Source organism: Anoplophora glabripennis, unplaced genomic scaffold (genome assembly GCF_000390285.2).
Source record: "Anoplophora glabripennis isolate ALB-LARVAE unplaced genomic scaffold, Agla_2.0 scaffold642, whole genome shotgun sequence".
In the NCBI taxonomy this organism is placed as follows: Eukaryota; Metazoa; Arthropoda; class Insecta; order Coleoptera; family Cerambycidae; genus Anoplophora; species Anoplophora glabripennis.
In genome coordinates this window covers 5,312-23,846 of record NW_019416725.1, presented here as the reverse complement: position 1 = coordinate 23,846, position 18,535 = coordinate 5,312, and the positions used below count along the sequence as shown (strand labels likewise).

Genomic DNA, 18,535 nt, shown 5'->3' with positions numbered 1-18,535 from the left:
GTATAGAAAGTAAAAACTGCATAAAGTAGGAAAAAATAAACTTAGCAGGGTTTTCGACAGTTCCAAATACATTAGTACATTTAGATGTATTATTTTGTGTTTTTTGTTGTTAGATTTCGTATCAGTCTAATTCAAATGATTTCAAAATTTTTTCTAAAAATGCTATTAAGTGAAGTCAAATAATGTTCTTCAATTTTTGGTATTAAAAAACATTGTTTGCTTTCATTTAATAGTATTTTTAAAATTGTTTTTTTAATTCATTTGAATTAGTCCAATATTCATTTACAAAATGTTTAAATTGCATAGAATTTTTTGGGCGTCATAAAATAATAAGTACTTTTAAATCATAGGAATTTATTGATTTTATTTACTACTGTAACATATTAAAAATAAAATCTTATTTTCCACCACTTCCCATTCCGCTCAAGCCTCCAGTTCCGCTTCCGCTCATACCAGCATTAAAGCCAAAACTCAATTGTCCTCCTGCAGAACCTCCTGCTTCCCCTCCAGCTTGTCCCCCAGCTTGGCCTTGTGCTTGTCCACTGCCCTGAGCTTGTCCTTGAACAAGCGACTTATTGTCAGCCTGAAAATGTTTCATATTAAAAATAAAAATCTCACTTTCACTAATATAAAATAAGAACACCAATTTAGTCAAATTTTAAATTGACTGACTATTTTTCCTAACACAAAAAAATGTAACTATATTTATTAGATAAATAATTTTTATAAAAATTATTAACATTTAATAGGTTTCACTTTTCTTAGTGTAATTTTATACATACCAGAAAAGCTACAATGCACAAAACTGCCAAGACGAATTTCATTTTGTATCAGAGATGTCTGTACTAACACTGATGCTTTTTTCGAAAAATCTGCACGTTTATATACCCTAGTCTAGGTGCAAAAAATCAATCATTCTTTACTTCCGTGATTGTTGCAAATTAAATATAATGTATATAAAATGATATAGGTTTACCACATAATTATTATTTTTTGTACAATGTACAAATTTGCTATTAAATAAACATCACTGATATTTTTTATAGCATTAAAAGTTACGTTAATAAGGACGATATTACGATTCTGCTTCGATGTCTAAATATTTAAAAATATTTTTTGGCATACCAAAGTTATTCTAGTAACCGTTGAAGCACCATGTAAAAAATTAATGATAAGTTAAATTGTTGCTTATTGGAAAAATATTTTTGACTCAAAATGTATTGCCAGTAATATGACATATTCTTTTGTTGTGTGTAAAATTATTAAAAAAAACAAATTTCTTTAATTGTTTAATTACATACAAAATTGTAATTCGCCTTGAATTGTACATCAAATCTTTTTATTTTTCACTTAGACGATATAGCTTGTTTATTACTAGGAAACGGAATAGGAAAACAATGTCATCACTCTAGGGCCAAATAAACGAACCTATTATTACCGCCCGACCCTATTTTGTACCTTTCTTTTCTGCAAGGGTAGGATAGTAATTGTGCCTTGTATAAATGAAGCAGACAAATGAAAGTACAGAGTTTAGTAACATATATAACAATAATTTGCTTTAAATTAATAACAAAAATCATTTATAACCGTCTTTAAAAACGAAAGTATATGTTAGAAAAAACCGCCGTTCTTTAATTTCTTTTGATCGCAAAGATATCGATACAATTGGAGAGCGTGCATTTCATTTTCTTCCATCTTGGTACTTCAGTTTTTGTGCCGTTAATTTTTACCACAACAACGACTCCTTTGTCATCTATATCATCTATCGAGAGCTTTACCAACTCACCTCTTCTTATTCCTCCAAAGACACCTATTATTAGAACAACCTACAATAACAAAAACCTATTAAGCACATGCAATAATATAGCCAATTATTTTCTATATATGTATTACCTTTTCCAAAAGATATGTATGACTTTATGCTTTTCTAATAAATTTCAAAATATCCTTTCTTGTCAATATCTTAGATTTTTTTGGAATATATCCTTTCGATATTTGCTTCAAATAAGCCTCTAATCGATGATATTCTCTTATAATTACTTTTCTGCGCACTAATAATGTGATCGAAATCTTGTAAAAATATAATATTACAATCATATCAAATTAGGAGATAATTAAATTTGTACCTCAAGCTGCTTGTTTGGGATTAACCAATTTAAATTTAAATTTCTATTAAACGATATTTGTGCATACGTACAAGCCAAAATATCAAAATCTTAATGGTGTGGATGATCGGCTATAGCTTTTTTTCTTTCACTTGTCTTATTTATTATTTTGCGAGGAATCCATTGACGTACTTACTATTTTACTAACTCTAACGGTATTTGACTTCTAGATCAAAATTACATTTTGTTTACATGGAAATCATGATTGTCAGGATTAGTTAAAAATAAGGTATTTTGTGTTTACCAAAAATATATAGTTTATCATATTTAACTCGGAACAGAAAAAAATACTTTACCGGTTGCATGAATTTGTTTTTCTCCATATCTGCCAGTATATAAAAAAGCGGCATTCTGTTTAGTAGTGTATTTGGTTTTAGTTGTGACCAACTTTATCTTTCTTATGCTTTAGCCGTAACAAATGTGACAGTTTTTATATTTTTGTCTCTATAGTCTAATTCAAATGGTTTTTCTAAAAATACTACCAAGTCAAACAATGTTCCTCGATTTTTGACATGAAAAAAAAACATTGTTTGACTTTATTTGATAGCATTTTAGATTTTTTTTTTAATTTAAGTGTCACCTTGTTTAACACTAAAAATATTAAAAAGTTATGTAGCGAAAGTGAATTTCCATGAAATAGCTTTCTCCCTTAATAACTAATATAAAATAATAAGTAACGAGCGTTCAAATAAAAACGTGGTCGAAGTTGGCTTTGACACATTGGACGTAGGGAGTAGCTTATAGCGACCAACTTAACCTCATTTCTCAACGAGCTGTATAGCAGCTGTCAGTTTCAATAACGTTAATGACTATATAACTTTATTTTAAAGAATAATCGTGATAACAATAACAAACAATTAAAGGAGCTACGGAAAGTGTCCCCCTCCTTGTTATAACAATAAATTAAAGCAGCTGCTGAAAGTGTCCCCCTCCCTCCTTGTTCCAAGCACTTTTCACACCTGTTCCTCAAAGAATTAAAGCCATTTTCTAAGATGCTCGGGGTATTGTTAATTAATAATGCAGTTCAAAAATAGTGTTTTTAAGGTAAGGCCACAAAAAGAAATCACACGGCGTAATATCACATGACCTCGGTGGAAATTCATGTTCAGCATTGAGACTTATTAGTCGATTTTGGAAAATACGCTTTGCATAATAAACAGTAACAGTTTATTTTGTCACGATTGATATAGAAAAAGAAATAAAGATGAGAAATAAAAAAATCAAATAGAAAATCCCACTAAAAGTTCAATAAAAGGCGAACTAAACTAAACGTACCTGTTTTTGTTAACTAGGTAATACTATTGTCCTCCTTCCTCCATTATAACAGAAAAAAAATATAACTTAAAAAAAACACTAGTTGGTTTATGAGTAATTGAAAAGCTTATTTATTATTATTTTCCCAGCGAAATGTTCATTTAAGCGGAGAAAAATTGATAACTTTTTAAATGAGTTTGATTGATGCACAATTTTTATTTTTGGAATAATCTGGAAAAACTATGGCACATAAGTCTAATTTTTTATTTTTTTTGCAATTTCCAACCACAGTATAGAAAGTAAAAACTGCATAAAGTAGGAAAAAATAAACTTAGCAGGGTTTTCGACAGTTCCAAATACATTAGTACATTTAGATGTATTATTTTGTGTTTTTTGTTGTTAGATTTCGTATCAGTCTAATTCAAATGATTTCAAAATTTTTTCTAAAAATGCTATTAAGTGAAGTCAAATAATGTTCTTCAATTTTTGGTATTAAAAAACATTGTTTGCTTTCATTTAATAGTATTTTTAAAATTGTTTTTTTAATTCATTTGAATTAGTCCAATATTCATTTACAAAATGTTTAAATTGCATAGAATTTTTTGGGCGTCATAAAATAATAAGTACTTTTAAATCATAGGAATTTATTGATATTATTTATTATTGAAACATATTAAAAATAAAATCTTATTTTCCACCACTTCCCATTCCGCTCAAGCCTCCACTTCCGCTCCCGCTCATACCGGCATTAAAGCCAAAACTCAGTTGTCCTCCTGCAGAACCACCAACTTCAGCTCCACCTTGTCCACTAGCTTGCCCTTGTGCTTGAGCGCTGCCCTGAGCTTGTCCTTGAGCAAGCGACATATTGTCAGCCTGAAAATGTTTCATATTAAAAATCTCACTTTCACTAGTATCAAATAACCATCACCGATTTAGTCAAATTTTAATTTAACTGATTATATTTCCTAAAACAAAAAAAATTAACGATATTTATTAGATAAATAATTTTTATAAAAATTATTAATATTTAATAGGTTTCACTTTTCTCAGTGTAATTTTATACATACCAGAAAAGCTACAACGCACAGGACTGCAAAGACGAATTTCATTTTGTATCAGAAGTGTCTGTACTAACACTGATGCTTTTTTCAAAAAATATCCGCGTTTATATACACTAGTCCAGCCGCAAAAAATCAATCATTTTTTATTTCCGTAATTCTGTTGCAAATTAAATATAATGTACACAAAATGATATAGGTTTATCACATTATTACTTTATTTTTTGTAAAATGTACAAATTTGCTATTAAATATAGCTACATAACTGACATTTTTTATAATATTAAATGATACATTACAAGAACGATATCAGATATTTGCTTCGATATCTAAGTATTTAAAAATATTTTTTGGTATACCTAATATCGATATAATTAATACTATAAGCAGTATACAGTGTAGGAAAGTACCGATGATCTATCAGAAGTTACGTGAGAGCGATAAAGTAAGCCATAGAAGTCCATGTGATAGACAAGGATGGCTATAATGAAGGCGTCTAATAGTCAACGCCCATTTAGATATAGAGTTTTAATAAAAAAGTTATAACAATTTCATAAAGCGAACGTGATTTTTTATCTTCGTGTAAAACAAAATTTCGGAAGCAGTTTTTCATTATTTTAAGTAGAAAAAAATTGTTTGTGTTAAATCATAAAAATTAACGATTAAATAATTGAAATTGTTATAACTTTTTTATTTAAAATTAAAAAACATATCTATTTCTCTGAGAAGAAAGTTTACATTTTTAGAGTAGAATGGAAAAAAAACTATAAAATTCATTCATTTTTCTGCTTGTTATGATTTTTTAAATTTCTGAAATCATCCCTTAACTTCAACCTAACTCTGTTATTTTAATAGTACAAGAAAAAGTTAATAAACCATTTTTATGTAGAATTTTATGCTCTACAACTTTTATAAAAACTTTTTTCTAGCTCTTACCCCTGTTGAGTTTTCTTGAAAAAAACCTTTATTTTTATCTTTTTTTACCCCTGGCTGGGGTAAGAAAGAAAATTACTGTCACTTATTGTTATCATATAACTCAAACTAACTTATACCAAAAATTCAGGCAAGATGACCAAAACTGCGATTTAAAGGCCAATTTTCCGTTTCGATTAAAATATTAAGAAATTCGAATCTCTTTTGTTGTTTAATTAAATGCAAAATTATAATTCCTCCCAGAGAAAAATAAACTTCAGTTATTAATAAAATAATATATTTTCCAATATGGTATGAAAATGCTGAAGAAATATTTCATCTTGAACATTTTACTACTCATTTACGCGAAAGTAACGATTTTTTTACGGCCGATACAAATGTCACGGTTAATGTATTTTTTCTATTTTAGTCTCCATAATTGAAAACGAAAATATCTAATATGATTTTCTCAATTATGTAATAAAATACACCTTCTTATCAATGAACTTAATTTAATGGAACATTTTTCGTTCGCAATTAAAAATATAGGGATTAAAATAAAATGTCACAATGTGTGATAAACAATAAAGAGAGTTTGCCAATGCAAATACAAATTCAGAATATCCCTAACTATCATCTTTCACTGCTAAATATGGTATATTCTACTCATAAAGGTTCTTCATGATGAAAGACTTTGTTTTCGAAATTGTGAATCAGCAGTAATTGGGAAATTTTTAACTTCACTCATTTGCAATAATTCCTGGATTTTTAAATTGAAATAGGAACTTAATTTTTTAAGGCTGCATTTGAAATATTCTGCATTATAAATTTTTGAAATTTGAGATTTTAAGACGTTTCTGTTCTTATCTTATCGGTGGGAACCCTGAATATCGGGACGCTTTGGCATAACTATGCCCTGTCAATCGTTATCTAATTGACTGATTTTTATTGTGTAAATAATTTTGAGACTAAACTTACAAACAACCATATACCTTCCTCTTGTGACTCCGCATAGCAATACGGGACGGATTAGTCAATCTCATTAAATCTATCCTTATAGCTTGGATAATCCGCCAAAAAACCAGCTATTTGACCTATTATTATTCTCCTGAAAACATTCTAACAACTTTAAATATCTTGGAATCCCTACGTGCTCTTTCGAATGCATTTCGCGCGTTATTAGAAATATCGATTTTTCTCTTTATACCGGATGCTCAACACATGGCCCCGACGGTCTAAGTGAATTTTTTTTGCGCTATGTTTCATAAACCTATAACGTCATCGACATTTTTTTTAAATAGCACTACCTTATTTTTTATGCATAAATGGATAGCCCATTTGAAGGGAAATGCGTCGATATAGGGTTTGGCCTACTTTACTTTGACAGGTGCGAAAAAAAGCCAACCATTGGAATAAACATGGTTTAAATTAATAACAAAAGTAGGTATCACAAACTTATGCGCGAACAGTGCTATAGCAAAAAATGTGTTTTGGTTGATTGTAGGTACATGTTTTTATGTAGATTGGGTAGATACACCCGATCACAGTGGCTATGTCGGCATTGTTCTGAAGACGACAGTTAGCGAATGCAATAGTGCCTCATATCATTGTGACAGTTACAAATACCATAACTTTACATTACGATGGTGTTGTGTTTAAATGAGAAACAAGAACTGAAATCCTAATTATTGTTGGATACGGAGATAGGATCCGTAGTTATGGTGAAGTATGTCAATTATTCAATGCCAAGTATCCAGAACAACCAATACCTCCGTCCACAGTATGCAGATTAGTACGCAAAATTTGAAGACGCTGGCCATGTTAGAAATCTGGAAGGCCAACTACAGTGACAGAAAATGATAGGCAAAATGTTATGTTTAGCTGTCACTGAAAATTCACACACTGCCGTTCGTCGTATCGCCGAAAACGCCAACATATCAATACATAAAAACGTACCTACAATCAACCAAAACACAAAACATCCGCAAATTTCTATTTCTTGCTGTGGCACTGTTCTCGCATCAGTTTATGATACCTACTTTTGTTGCTATTTTAAACCATGTCCATTCCAGTCATTGGCATTTTTTCGCTCTTGTCAAAGTAAAGTACGTCAAACCCAATATCGACGTATTTCCCTTCAAAAGGACTATCCATTTATGCTTAAAAAATTCTGTCAGGTCAGGTAAATTCTGTAAAAGATCTGGCTGTATTACTAGTTTTTAAAATAACCTCTATCTTTCTTCATGGCACCTACAGAAGAGAACAATGAATGAGAGGCTTTAGTATTTTGCTATTATTGTTTTATTAAATCATAATTTATAATTCTCTTGCGAGTTAAGTTATTAGCGACCTGCTCCGCAGCCCCCCCTGCCACTTGTTCCACCGAAAGCCCCTCCAGAAAACCCAAATACTCCACTACTACTGCTGTTGGCAGCGCCATTCGCAACTGCACTTCCAGAAGCGTTAAAGCCGAATCCCACTTGGTTTTGACCTCCGTACTGACCGAATCCTCCTGATCTATGAGCACGTGATTCAGTTTCACCCTGAAAAAAAATATGAATGTATCATAAACAAAAAAATCGCAAATGATTTGTTACATTGTTCTGAAAAAAAAGTTCTTGCCAACAGCGTATTTTTTTGCATTAGATTGTGGGTACACATGTCTGCAAGTGACCTTACCTTAAGAGCGTCAGCCTGACACCGGGTCGGTCTAACAGTTGCAAACGACAAAGAACAGACGAATATCTGCACGCGGGATATACACACCATGGTTCCCGGAAGACCACGGTAGATTGGCGCGTCAGGAACTAGATACATATACCTATATGAGTAACTAAATAAGAGGGTTTTATTCTGTATATTCTGTTGGCAGCAGCGGCAGAGTACGCTATCTGCAGTTATTGTGGCAAACGACACACTCGGAAACCACAGTCCATAAAATAATTAAGGAAACTGCAGGGGAAAACACAATTAGAGTAACTTCTAATTCTACTGTCTAAGAGATGTCGCTGCACCATAATGGCGGCAAATTTAAAATAATAATGAATGAAAATGAAATGAATAATAATGATGATTTACTAATGAATAAAAAGTATTTCGTAAGTAATACATCGCAAAACAGCTGTTAATGGTTTGTTGATAATTAAAATTAAGCTGAACCATTGACAGCGGTTTCATGATCCACTACTTATGAAACACTTTATATCAAAAAAATGTACATGGAGACTCTTGTTATTATTTTTTTAAAGAATCCGTTAATAACTGCAAAGTTCAAAGAAATTTTACTAAAGAATTATTTACCTGCCTTTATGTAAAATAATATTGCAGTTACTTGCCAAAAATTATTTGGAATTCGAAATAATGGTCATGTATCTTTCGTAGTAAACTTTGGAAGCGTCTAGATTTATCAGTTTCATAACACTACTATGTGGCTGAATTTTGCTGTTTTATTCTGCGAAAATTTAATATTATTGTTATATAAAGCATTTCTTGTATTTTTAAGCAAATGAGGAACGTCAAAAATGGGAATAATTTCCTCACCATTAACATTAAAAGTGGACTTATCTGATGACTCGGAAACTAACTGTCTGATAGCTGATCTGTTAGTGGAACCTTGATCACAAACTGTACAAATTATTTTTAATCCACAACACTGCAATGCTGAAATTATTTCAGTTAACAAAATTTGTAGGTCCTTTGTTTTTATAACATCTTTTGTGAAATAATTCACGATAGGTTGCTTCCAATGTTTACTAATATCTTGTACCAAAAACACTAGAGCATGATTTGCTGCATCATTTTGTCTGCCCAGGGACCCAAAATCGACATATCCCGTTACTTGATCTTTACAAGTGTCATAATTTAAACCAACAGACAGAGCTATTTCATCAAATACTAAACAACAAACTTTATCTCTTGTAATCATTTTACTAACACGTTCTGATAATTTCCGTAACAACTTTTAATTTATTCCAACATCTAAAGGTATTTGGCCTAAATAAATAAAAATGTATGTAAAAACCTGCAGCCCACGTATGTAAATTGCTAAAGTAAGTGTTTTATTTTCTGAATTATAGATAGGTCATTTCTTTTCGCAATTTTTAATTTGTAACTCAATAAATTTTACTCGTACTAAGTAGATCAAGATGTTGACTTAATTTTGTAAGTAAATTAGAATAGGTAATATTACGAACATGAGACAAATTATTTTTACATTTTAATAGTTTCCTTTTTAATTTCAAAATCTGAATTTTCTGTTGACGATCTAGATAATACATTTTTTATGTTTATCTGAAAGTTGAGATATTCTCTTAACATTCAAAATTTTTTAAAATATTCTTTGTTTATTATTTGACTGAAAATATGTGAGGCTTTGACAAAATGAGCTATTAAGTGAGGTTGACCAGTATTTGATTCCGCTTGATTCAACTTGCTACCAGTAATCTCAGTAATGGCACTGGTGCTCCCAGTACCCTTATAGGAAATGACAATTTTGAATACGTGTATTTCGGTTTTTTAAAAGGTGGAGGCGAAAAATCATCCGAAATGGAAGTTTGGCAGCTCATACTATGAAAATTCTGTAATGTTACGTTAACAAATTGTTTTGTTGAATATTCTATACTATCTGAGGTAATATTATTACAATTAATAGGTGAAGTTGTAGTCAATCCTAAAAATAATGTCGGCACAGCACTTCTGTTGATCTGAAGTCTGATTTACATAATTTTCGAACTGAGTCTGTCCCCAGTAATTGTCTGTCTTTTGAAATTCTGAAAAAACTTTTATTTCTACAGGACGCATTATACAATTTACACACTTTCATATAGTAAGTGCTTTTGCAATTTGGAGCACAACATTGACGTTTAGTTCTACCTGGTAAACTCATTTTGGATAAAAAAACCGAATAAAAATACAGTAAGGCAGTTCAGATAATTGATTCAATAAATCCCGTATTACATTAATCTAAAACAAAACAAATTTATTAATGCACAAAACGTGACAACCTACCTGAATATAAACTATAACCTCGAACATTCTATTTCTGTTGATTGAAAGATTGGAAATACAGAGTTGATCTGTGGTTGCAGATTTATGTTTAACAATTTCTATAAATGACAATGTTTTGCCACAACAATGCGAGATGTCCTAAGTGAATGCATGTTCGGTCCGCCCTATCCAATAAAAGCCTCTTATTTAGTTACTCATATGCATATACCTGCGAGCGACTCCACAAAAAAGACTCTCCAACGAACGCTCGCCCCGACAACATTTTTTCTCACTAAACTTTGTTTTCAATAAAAATACGTTTATTTTACCGTTGAGAGAGAGCAACCCTCAAGTTTATGAACAGGAATTTTACTCACCAGAACGACGAAGATGAAAGCAACCGCAAAAGTAATTTTCATGTTGAACTTGTTAAGTATATCTGCAGAACATCTCGCGAAATGCAACCTTTATATAATCCCACCATTGCCAAAAAAGTTGTTTTTTAAATTTGGGCAATTGCGTACTTCCTTGGTTTTGTGCAAAGCGCGTATATTTTAACAAATTATACAATTAACTATAATTTCACACATTTGCTATTTAATAATGTTTGTGTACAAAAGTGCATTACCCAATGACCACTCTTCGTAGAAGGCATTGGAGGCTGAGCCTCCTCAAAATATTTAAAGAATTAATTTAATTTTCTTCATAATTGCTATTCCGCAATTAGTAATTATTTATTCTTATTTCATAGCTACAATATGAATCACTTTTAGAGATTGTAAATAAAAATAGCTTTTTAATTTTCACCTTTGAGGGCCCGTAACTTGTTAACGAAGACCCGTATGAAAAGAATTTATATGAAGAACTGATATTATTTTGACCTCATCTATTTGTACTCGACTTTTTTGTATCAAGTACCGGTACACCCTGTATATAATCGCACAAACTTTTTTGCTATTTGTCTTAAGTCGTGAAGCACAATTATTATCTGTAATATTTCTCTTTTTATCTATTATGTACATTCTATTTTTTAATGTTTTGTTAATATTTTTGGGATTGCAATTTTTTTCAAAAGTCTGATTTGTCATTTGTCAAAGTCACATCATCATCATCTGCGCATTAAGTTTTTATAGTTTTCCACAGTCTTTGGCTTTAAGGAGGTTCGATACCAAAAAAAAAATGGTAAGAATGTTTTCAAAGCAATTGAAATCTGTTAATAAATATGCAAACTGACTTGTGTAAAAATATCAGATCGATTGACAACGCAGTTTTTTTGAAAAATGAATTTAAAAATTATGCTCTTTTACACGGGCTCTTATGGAAGTTGGGAAAAAACTTTAATCAAACGTGAATATTGCTCTTAAAAATGGTTAGGATCGGGAAAATAAAATTGTAATTAAAGAATTAAATATTACTAAACATTTTAAAACAATAAAAATATGCACTTACAATGTAATTATTGAGATAATGGAATGAATAGATAACGTTTTGACAAATTTGAACAAACATCTGATCCAATGAAAGGAAATATGGCAACACTGTACGCTGTATTTAATGCTTCGACTGATGCGTTATATTTGAATAGCTCAATTATAGATTATAAAATTATTCCAGTCGAAAATATATGTAGTAATAATTAATATTAAATAAATTTTTCGTGATCTAAAGCAATATACTAGCAATTTGAAACAAAAATTGAAAGGATCTCTTTGCAAAACGAACAGTTTAGTTGTTATGTCATAATCTTCAATTTGACAAGTCGACGTCTCACTATCATACATTGAACTTCTTGATAGTTATCATATGGATTCTCGGTTTGCACATTTTATTTTTTTCTCATCAATCCACATTCTGTTTTACACTCATTTTATACTTTTCAGTCATTACTTTTCCTTTGTACCTTGGTTGTTCATTCATGTTTACGGAATTCGCGCAAAGTTGACAGTAATGACAGTTGACCCAACTTTTACCACCACGCCATGGCAATGTTGCCAGATTTCATCCATAATTTTACAAGTTCGTAATGAATAAATAGACGCTTTTATTCAAACAAAAAGTGAACTGACGTGTATTAAACACGAAAAAAATATGCAAGCTAATATGTGTTGTATAAATTTCATTCTAAATAGCATACTTAGTTCGCTGAAATTAATTTATGTAAGGTTGGTACTGCAACAAGACTCCCGTGTATAAACACAGGCATACTCTCCGCACCGCCCGCCCCGTAAGAGGAGTATCGAACGTCCTTAAATTAATGCTAGAATAAGAGTCACATATACAGTGACCATATTTCATTGGAATATAAAGGGTGGTCCCGAGGTAATGGGCCAAAATTCATGGGTAGATTCCCGAAGCAAAAATATTGAGATTTAGCCGAACTTACCCTAGTCCAAAAGTTGATAGTTAAAGAGATACAGGGTGTTAAATGTAAAATATTATTTCAGTTTTCTTTTTAATTCCTTAACAAATGCAAATATCCTCACAAAATTTTGGGGATTGGAGTTCTTTGAGCAGAGGAATTGAAATCTGTTCACGTTTTGGTTAAAGGTCATAGAGGGCGCTAGCTGCAGTAGATTGAATGTGTTAAAAACGACATAACTTTTTTGTACTTTAAGGTATCTGATCTTTGGTAACAAATTCTTATTTTTCAACTTTTTTTACACAAAAAAGGTATACTTTATTAAAGTAGCTTTCTCGCACCGTTTTCGAGATATTTTGCTTTGAAACTTCCAATGCTGTTGCATTAAATTACAATTAAGTACCTACAGGTATTATTAATTTAGCGATAAAGTTTCTTAAGTAGGATTTGGACGAAAATCAAATAATTGACGTCTTCCACTTGTCTTATTGCTGTCATTTGTATGCTAATTTCTATTAAGTATTATTCGTATCTAATTAAAATTACATCTTACCTTACAAATTAAATTGTATACTCGTATACATAATTGTGAGATAGAATGCCGAGGTTTTCGTTTTTGGAGTTTGAGAAGAACTTTAATAGTAGGTTTTAAATGCTGCAGTCATTTCGCATTAAGGATTTATACTTTAAAATAAGACAATCTTTTAATAAACGTGTTGATAAATGTATTGAAATTAGAGGTGGACATTTTGAGCAATTATTGTCAAGAAGGCATATTTTTTACTAATGTTTACTATTTTACTGTGCATTACAATTTTTAATTCTAAATAAACCCTTGTTTTTGACATTTCTAAATTATTTTAATTATTTCAACTATTAGCATTGGAAGTTTCAAAGCCAAATATCTCGGAAACGGTGCTAGACAGATACTTTCATAAAATCTACCTTTTTTGTATAAAAAAAAGTTGGAAAATAAAAATTTGATACCAAAGATGAAATACCTTTAAGTACAAAAAAGTTATGTCGTTTCCAACACCTTCAATCTACGGTAGCTGGCGCCCTCTATGAACTATAACCAAAATGTGAACAAACTTCAATTCCTCTATCCAAAGAACCCCAAACAACAAAAATTTGTGAGGATATTTGCATTTGTTAAGGAATAAATGGAAATAAACTAAAATAAAATTTTACATTTAACACCTTGTATCTCTTTAACTATCAACTTTTGGACTAAGGTAAGTTCGGCTAAATCTCAATATTTTTGCTTCGGGAATCTACCCATGAATTTTGGCCCATTACCTCGGGACCACCCTGTATTGATAGGTAAATAAAACGTAACGTAACAGAGCCGTAAGTACAAAAATCTATTATCAGATACTCGTATAACGTACATTACGTTAAATGAAACAAATATTATTTTTGCTGGTGCTTCTTTATTGTCACATTTGTATAATTATATCAAATTAAAATCATATTTATTTTCCTCCCATTCCTCCCATGCTTCCTCCCATGTTTCCCGTAGCATCAATTCCTCCGCTTCCTCCCATTTGTCCTCCTCCGGATCCTTCCATTTGTCCTCCACCTTGACCTTGCCCTTGAGCGAATACTTTATTTTCAGCCTGAAAAAAAAAAATACATTCAGTTTTTATCAAAGTTGAAAACTTGTAATGTTACTATTATAAAAAATACTGCAATTTCATCTATACAGAGTGAACAAAATTCTTTTATGTTCAACATTCATTTCAAAAAAAATGTCCACTTCAAATCAAATCATTTATTGGTGTCTATACATTAAAATGTTTACACAAGTCAAAGAAAGAAAAACACGAAAGATATAAGCAATACTACACTAAAGCTAAAAAACACATTCAGATAAATATAACGTAAACAGCATAAAAATGTAAATATTACGAATATACATTATATATCTAAAAACTGGTCCGCAAGGAACTCATCAAAATTGTAAAACGCTTTTCTCTAAAGATATTTTCTAATTCTGGTCTTAAAACAGTCTGAATTTAATGATCGAATCTCAGTGGAAGTCTATTAAAGAATTTAATGCAAAAATAATTTGTGCCATCTCTGGATTTCGCTAATCTATGAAATTTTGGCCTAATATTGTGTCGCTCTCTTGTATGATGAAAATGAAAATTTTATGGTCGAACAAATCTATTCTGATTATTTTTTATATAAATGAGACATTCAAATATGTAAACTGACGGCATTGTAAGAATATTTAGCAGTTTGAAGTGCTCCCGACAATCATCTCTGTATTTTATTCCAGCCATAATTCTAATACATTTACGGTGTAAACTACAAATTTTATCACTGTGAGACGAATGACCCCAGTTCAAAATTTCATTTCATAGGTCATGGTGGCATGAAAAGTACCATAATATGCAGATATGAGTACAGGCTTAGATACTACACGATCTAAATTACGCAGTAGGAAAATATTCTTAGTCCTTTATGAGAGGCAGCGTATCCACTGAATCCTCTGTGAGTTTAATTAAGTTATTATTTGACTTTAAAGCAGTAGTATCATCGGCAAATAAAATAAAATCAGTAGTTATATCACAATTTGGGAAATCATTGATATAGATAAGAAATAGAATAGGGCCCAATACTGAGCCTTGGGGAACTTCATGAACTATTGTTGTTAGGTGTGAAGAACAAGAATTATAAAAAACATACTGAGTTCTGGTCGATAGATAAGACTCAATAGGGGACACGCTATTGTCATCAAAATTATAAAATTTTAGTTTATTTAAGAGAATTCTGTGGGATACAGTCAAATGCCTTAGTCAAATCGTAAAAATTTACACTGACAACATTGATTGATTCGAAATTGTTTAAAATAATTCTAGTCAACTGGTTCGTAGAATTTTCAACGATTTGTATAAAAATATTCTTTTTAATCAGGATTACTTACCATTACAGCAAAGATGAACAAAACGGCGAAAACAAATTTCATTTTGAAGTATCTAAGCTTGTATGTAGTAGTGTAGTGTAGTGTAGTTGATTGTGTACTAATTATTACTTCGAATACTTTGGGTTTATATACCTACTGAGTTCATCGAAAAAAATAACGCAACAAATTTTGTACAGCGGCTGCTTTAATGCATTCTAAATTATTGCAATTTTCAAATAATTACATGCATGTGATATATAATTCTAATAATCAATTTATTTAATATATACAATATTTATTTAATGTCACAAACTTAATGCAACATACAAACCAGACCAAGGCAATATACGTACCTCAAGATTTCGAACTATTGTGTTTAGTGTGTGTGAATCTATAATTACAATGGCACAAAAAAAGAATTTATGACATTAATATGACTTTTTTTCCATTTTTAGTTATATTTTTGCGTTTATGTGCAAAATCCCTGGGGGGATACAGCTAATAAACTTCAGGTTGATTCAACAACTCACTCGATCAAGATCAGAACAAATTTTTTCATTTAAGATATTTGAACTATGCAAAATGTAGTCATGTGGAATCATACTGTGCAATCAGGACCTTAATACAAAAAAATATGCCCGAAAAAACGAATCTTTTTAGAAAAAAAAAACACCTTGTCTTTTTAATAAATTGTTACAGAAACACATTAGAAGCATTTTGGCGATATTCAATTTTCGCTTTGAGCGGGTATTAATATCGCTGGTACTTATATTTTTATCTAACCTCGTATATTTAATTGCATTGCATAGAATTTTTCCAAAATGATATGTCGTCGATAAAACCAAAATACTCATACACAATCAAAAGCAGAGGACCAACTGAGACTAGAAGTGATCACCTTTCTTCCGAAAGAGCTGTGGAAGCAGGAAGGTGATATGTTTCTCTGGCGTCCCTAGTATGCTAGACTGATGATACTGATATACCACCTACAGGAAAGTTTTTCACTGGGTTATATCATAGTCTTTCAGGCAGATGTTTTCGCTATTTTGACGGTGACAAGTAAAGAACTTTGTAGAGAAGAGGATTTTTATCTGATCCCACACTCGGGCAGCGCTTTGGGTAGTTAGCTTTCTGAGGACAAAGAGTGCGGGGATGCCCTGGAGTTACTGGCCAGACGAAGAGCGGTAGATATGGTTAGGGTTCTTGGCAACGAGAGAGCGGACCAACTGGCTCATCTTTGATCCAAGGGGTCTAGCCAGGGACCTGAACCAATCCTCCAAATCACATGAGGTAGCCTTAATGGGACTCTTAATAAATGGGCTTATCAAACATTTTCATGAACAGAGGATGTAGGTAGACCCATAGCCTTTATATAGGCCTAACAAATCTAAGACGAGACGGCTGCTGAGCCTTGGTCGAAGAGTCCTAAACCCTAAACCAAATGGTGGGGGTACTGACAGACTATTATAGACTTAGGAGGCCTTTAAGTTTAATAGGAATTGAGGAGGTCCTTTTGTACCCGAAATGTGATGAAGGGGAGGATATTCCTATTCATGTTCTGGGCCACTGCGCAGCCTTCGGGAGGTTAAGGCATAAAGTCTTTAGTAACGAATAGTTGCAAGGGGATGATGTGAGGGACCTGTCAAAATTCTGGAGTTCATCAATGGCGTCAGGTAGGTTCGAAAAGGAACGGCCGAACGGCCGGGCCAAAAAGGGCCCACTCGTGGCCTGATTGTCAGGCTGAGGCCGCCCCAATCTACTACTACTACTACTAAGTACCAAAATCTATTTTATCAGATATAACCTACTTTTTTTAAATGAATCAAATATTGGCTTTTGTTAGTACTTCTTTATTGTCACATTTGTATTATGTTATGTCAAGTTAAAATTATCTTTATTTTCCTCCTATTCCTCCCGCACTTCCTCCCGCACTTCCACCCATGCTTCCACCCATGCTTCCTCCCATGCTTCCTCCCATGCTTCCTGTGGCATCCATTCCCCCGCTTCCTCCCATTTGTCCTCCACCGGATCCTCCCATTTGTCCTCCAGCCTGACCTTGTCCTTGAGCAAGTGCCTTATTTTCAGCCTGAAAAAAAAAGTACATTCAATTTTTATCAAAGTTGAAAACTTAAAATGTTACTATTATAAAAAATACTGCAACTTTATCTATACAGGGTGAACAAAATGCTTTTATGTTCAACAGGCATTCCAAAAAAAATGTACATTTCGTCGAATTTACTTCAGTGGTATGTATAAAAATATCCCTTTTAATCAGGATTACGTACCATTACAGCAACGACGAACAAAACGGCGAAAACAAATTTCATTTTGAAGTATCTAAGCTTGTATGTACTGTGTTGGTTGTGTACTGACTATTGCTTCGAATACTGTGAGTTTATATACTGAGTTCATCAGAGAAAAAATGCAACACATTTTGTATAGCTGCTGCTTTAATGCACTTAAATTATTGCAATTTTCGTATAATTACATCCTTGTGCCATATAATTCTAATAATCACTTTACCTAATGTAGGATATATGTGTTTAATGTCACAAGTCACAAACTTAATGCAACATAGGTACAAACCGAGATTTCAGTTTGGACCATGGCAATACGTACCTCAAGAATTCAACCTGTTGGGTTTGGTGTGTAAAGCGTGATCTATAATTATCTTTTCATTGTAATTTACTTCTTTCAGGTTAAGATATTTGATCGATGCAAAATGTAGTATAGCACCTAATTGATCATGTACCAAGAATACCTAATACGTAAAAGTATTTCTACTTTATGTATTTTAATTAATTTGTAAAAAAATACTTTGAAATACGAGAAATAAATTAGAAAGGTAATGTCGGTAAAATTGTCATATTTTGGTAATGAAGCATGAGAC

The 18,535-nt window shown here is 31.7% G+C and overlaps 4 protein-coding genes across 4 annotated transcripts; all 4 read right to left on the bottom strand.

The window, feature by feature from the left end:
- Window positions 1-337: 337 nt before the first annotated feature.
- Window positions 338-846, bottom strand: LOC108911455 (merozoite surface antigen 2, allelic form 2-like). The gene is made up of 2 exons (XM_018716395.1): window positions 783-846; window positions 338-583 (listed from the first exon to the last, which is right to left on the bottom strand). The coding sequence occupies exons 1-2, from the start codon at window positions 822-824 to the stop codon at window positions 398-400; spliced, it is 228 nt and encodes a 75-aa protein (XP_018571911.1). The 5' UTR covers window positions 825-846; the 3' UTR covers window positions 338-397.
- Window positions 847-4,106: 3,260 nt separating this feature from the next.
- On the bottom strand, window positions 4,107-8,158 carry LOC108911447 (spidroin-1-like). Its single transcript, XM_018716387.1, has 3 exons — window positions 8,069-8,158; window positions 7,801-7,932; window positions 4,107-4,292 (listed from the first exon to the last, which is right to left on the bottom strand). The coding sequence occupies exons 1-3, from the start codon at window positions 8,156-8,158 to the stop codon at window positions 4,107-4,109; spliced, it is 408 nt and encodes a 135-aa protein (XP_018571903.1).
- Window positions 8,159-14,162: 6,004 nt separating this feature from the next.
- Window positions 14,163-15,749, bottom strand: LOC108911453 (glycine-rich RNA-binding protein GRP1A-like). The gene is made up of 2 exons (XM_018716393.1): window positions 15,667-15,749; window positions 14,163-14,353 (listed from the first exon to the last, which is right to left on the bottom strand). Exons 1-2 carry the CDS (start codon window positions 15,706-15,708, stop codon window positions 14,210-14,212), a joined length of 186 nt encoding a protein of 61 aa, XP_018571909.1. The 5' UTR covers window positions 15,709-15,749; the 3' UTR covers window positions 14,163-14,209.
- A 1,790-nt stretch (window positions 15,750-17,539) lies between these two features.
- On the bottom strand, window positions 17,540-18,006 carry LOC108911446 (merozoite surface antigen 2, allelic form 2-like). Its single transcript, XM_018716386.1, has 2 exons — window positions 17,931-18,006; window positions 17,540-17,731 (listed from the first exon to the last, which is right to left on the bottom strand). The coding sequence occupies exons 1-2, from the start codon at window positions 17,970-17,972 to the stop codon at window positions 17,540-17,542; spliced, it is 234 nt and encodes a 77-aa protein (XP_018571902.1). The 5' UTR covers window positions 17,973-18,006.
- Between the last annotated feature and the right edge of the window lie 529 nt (window positions 18,007-18,535).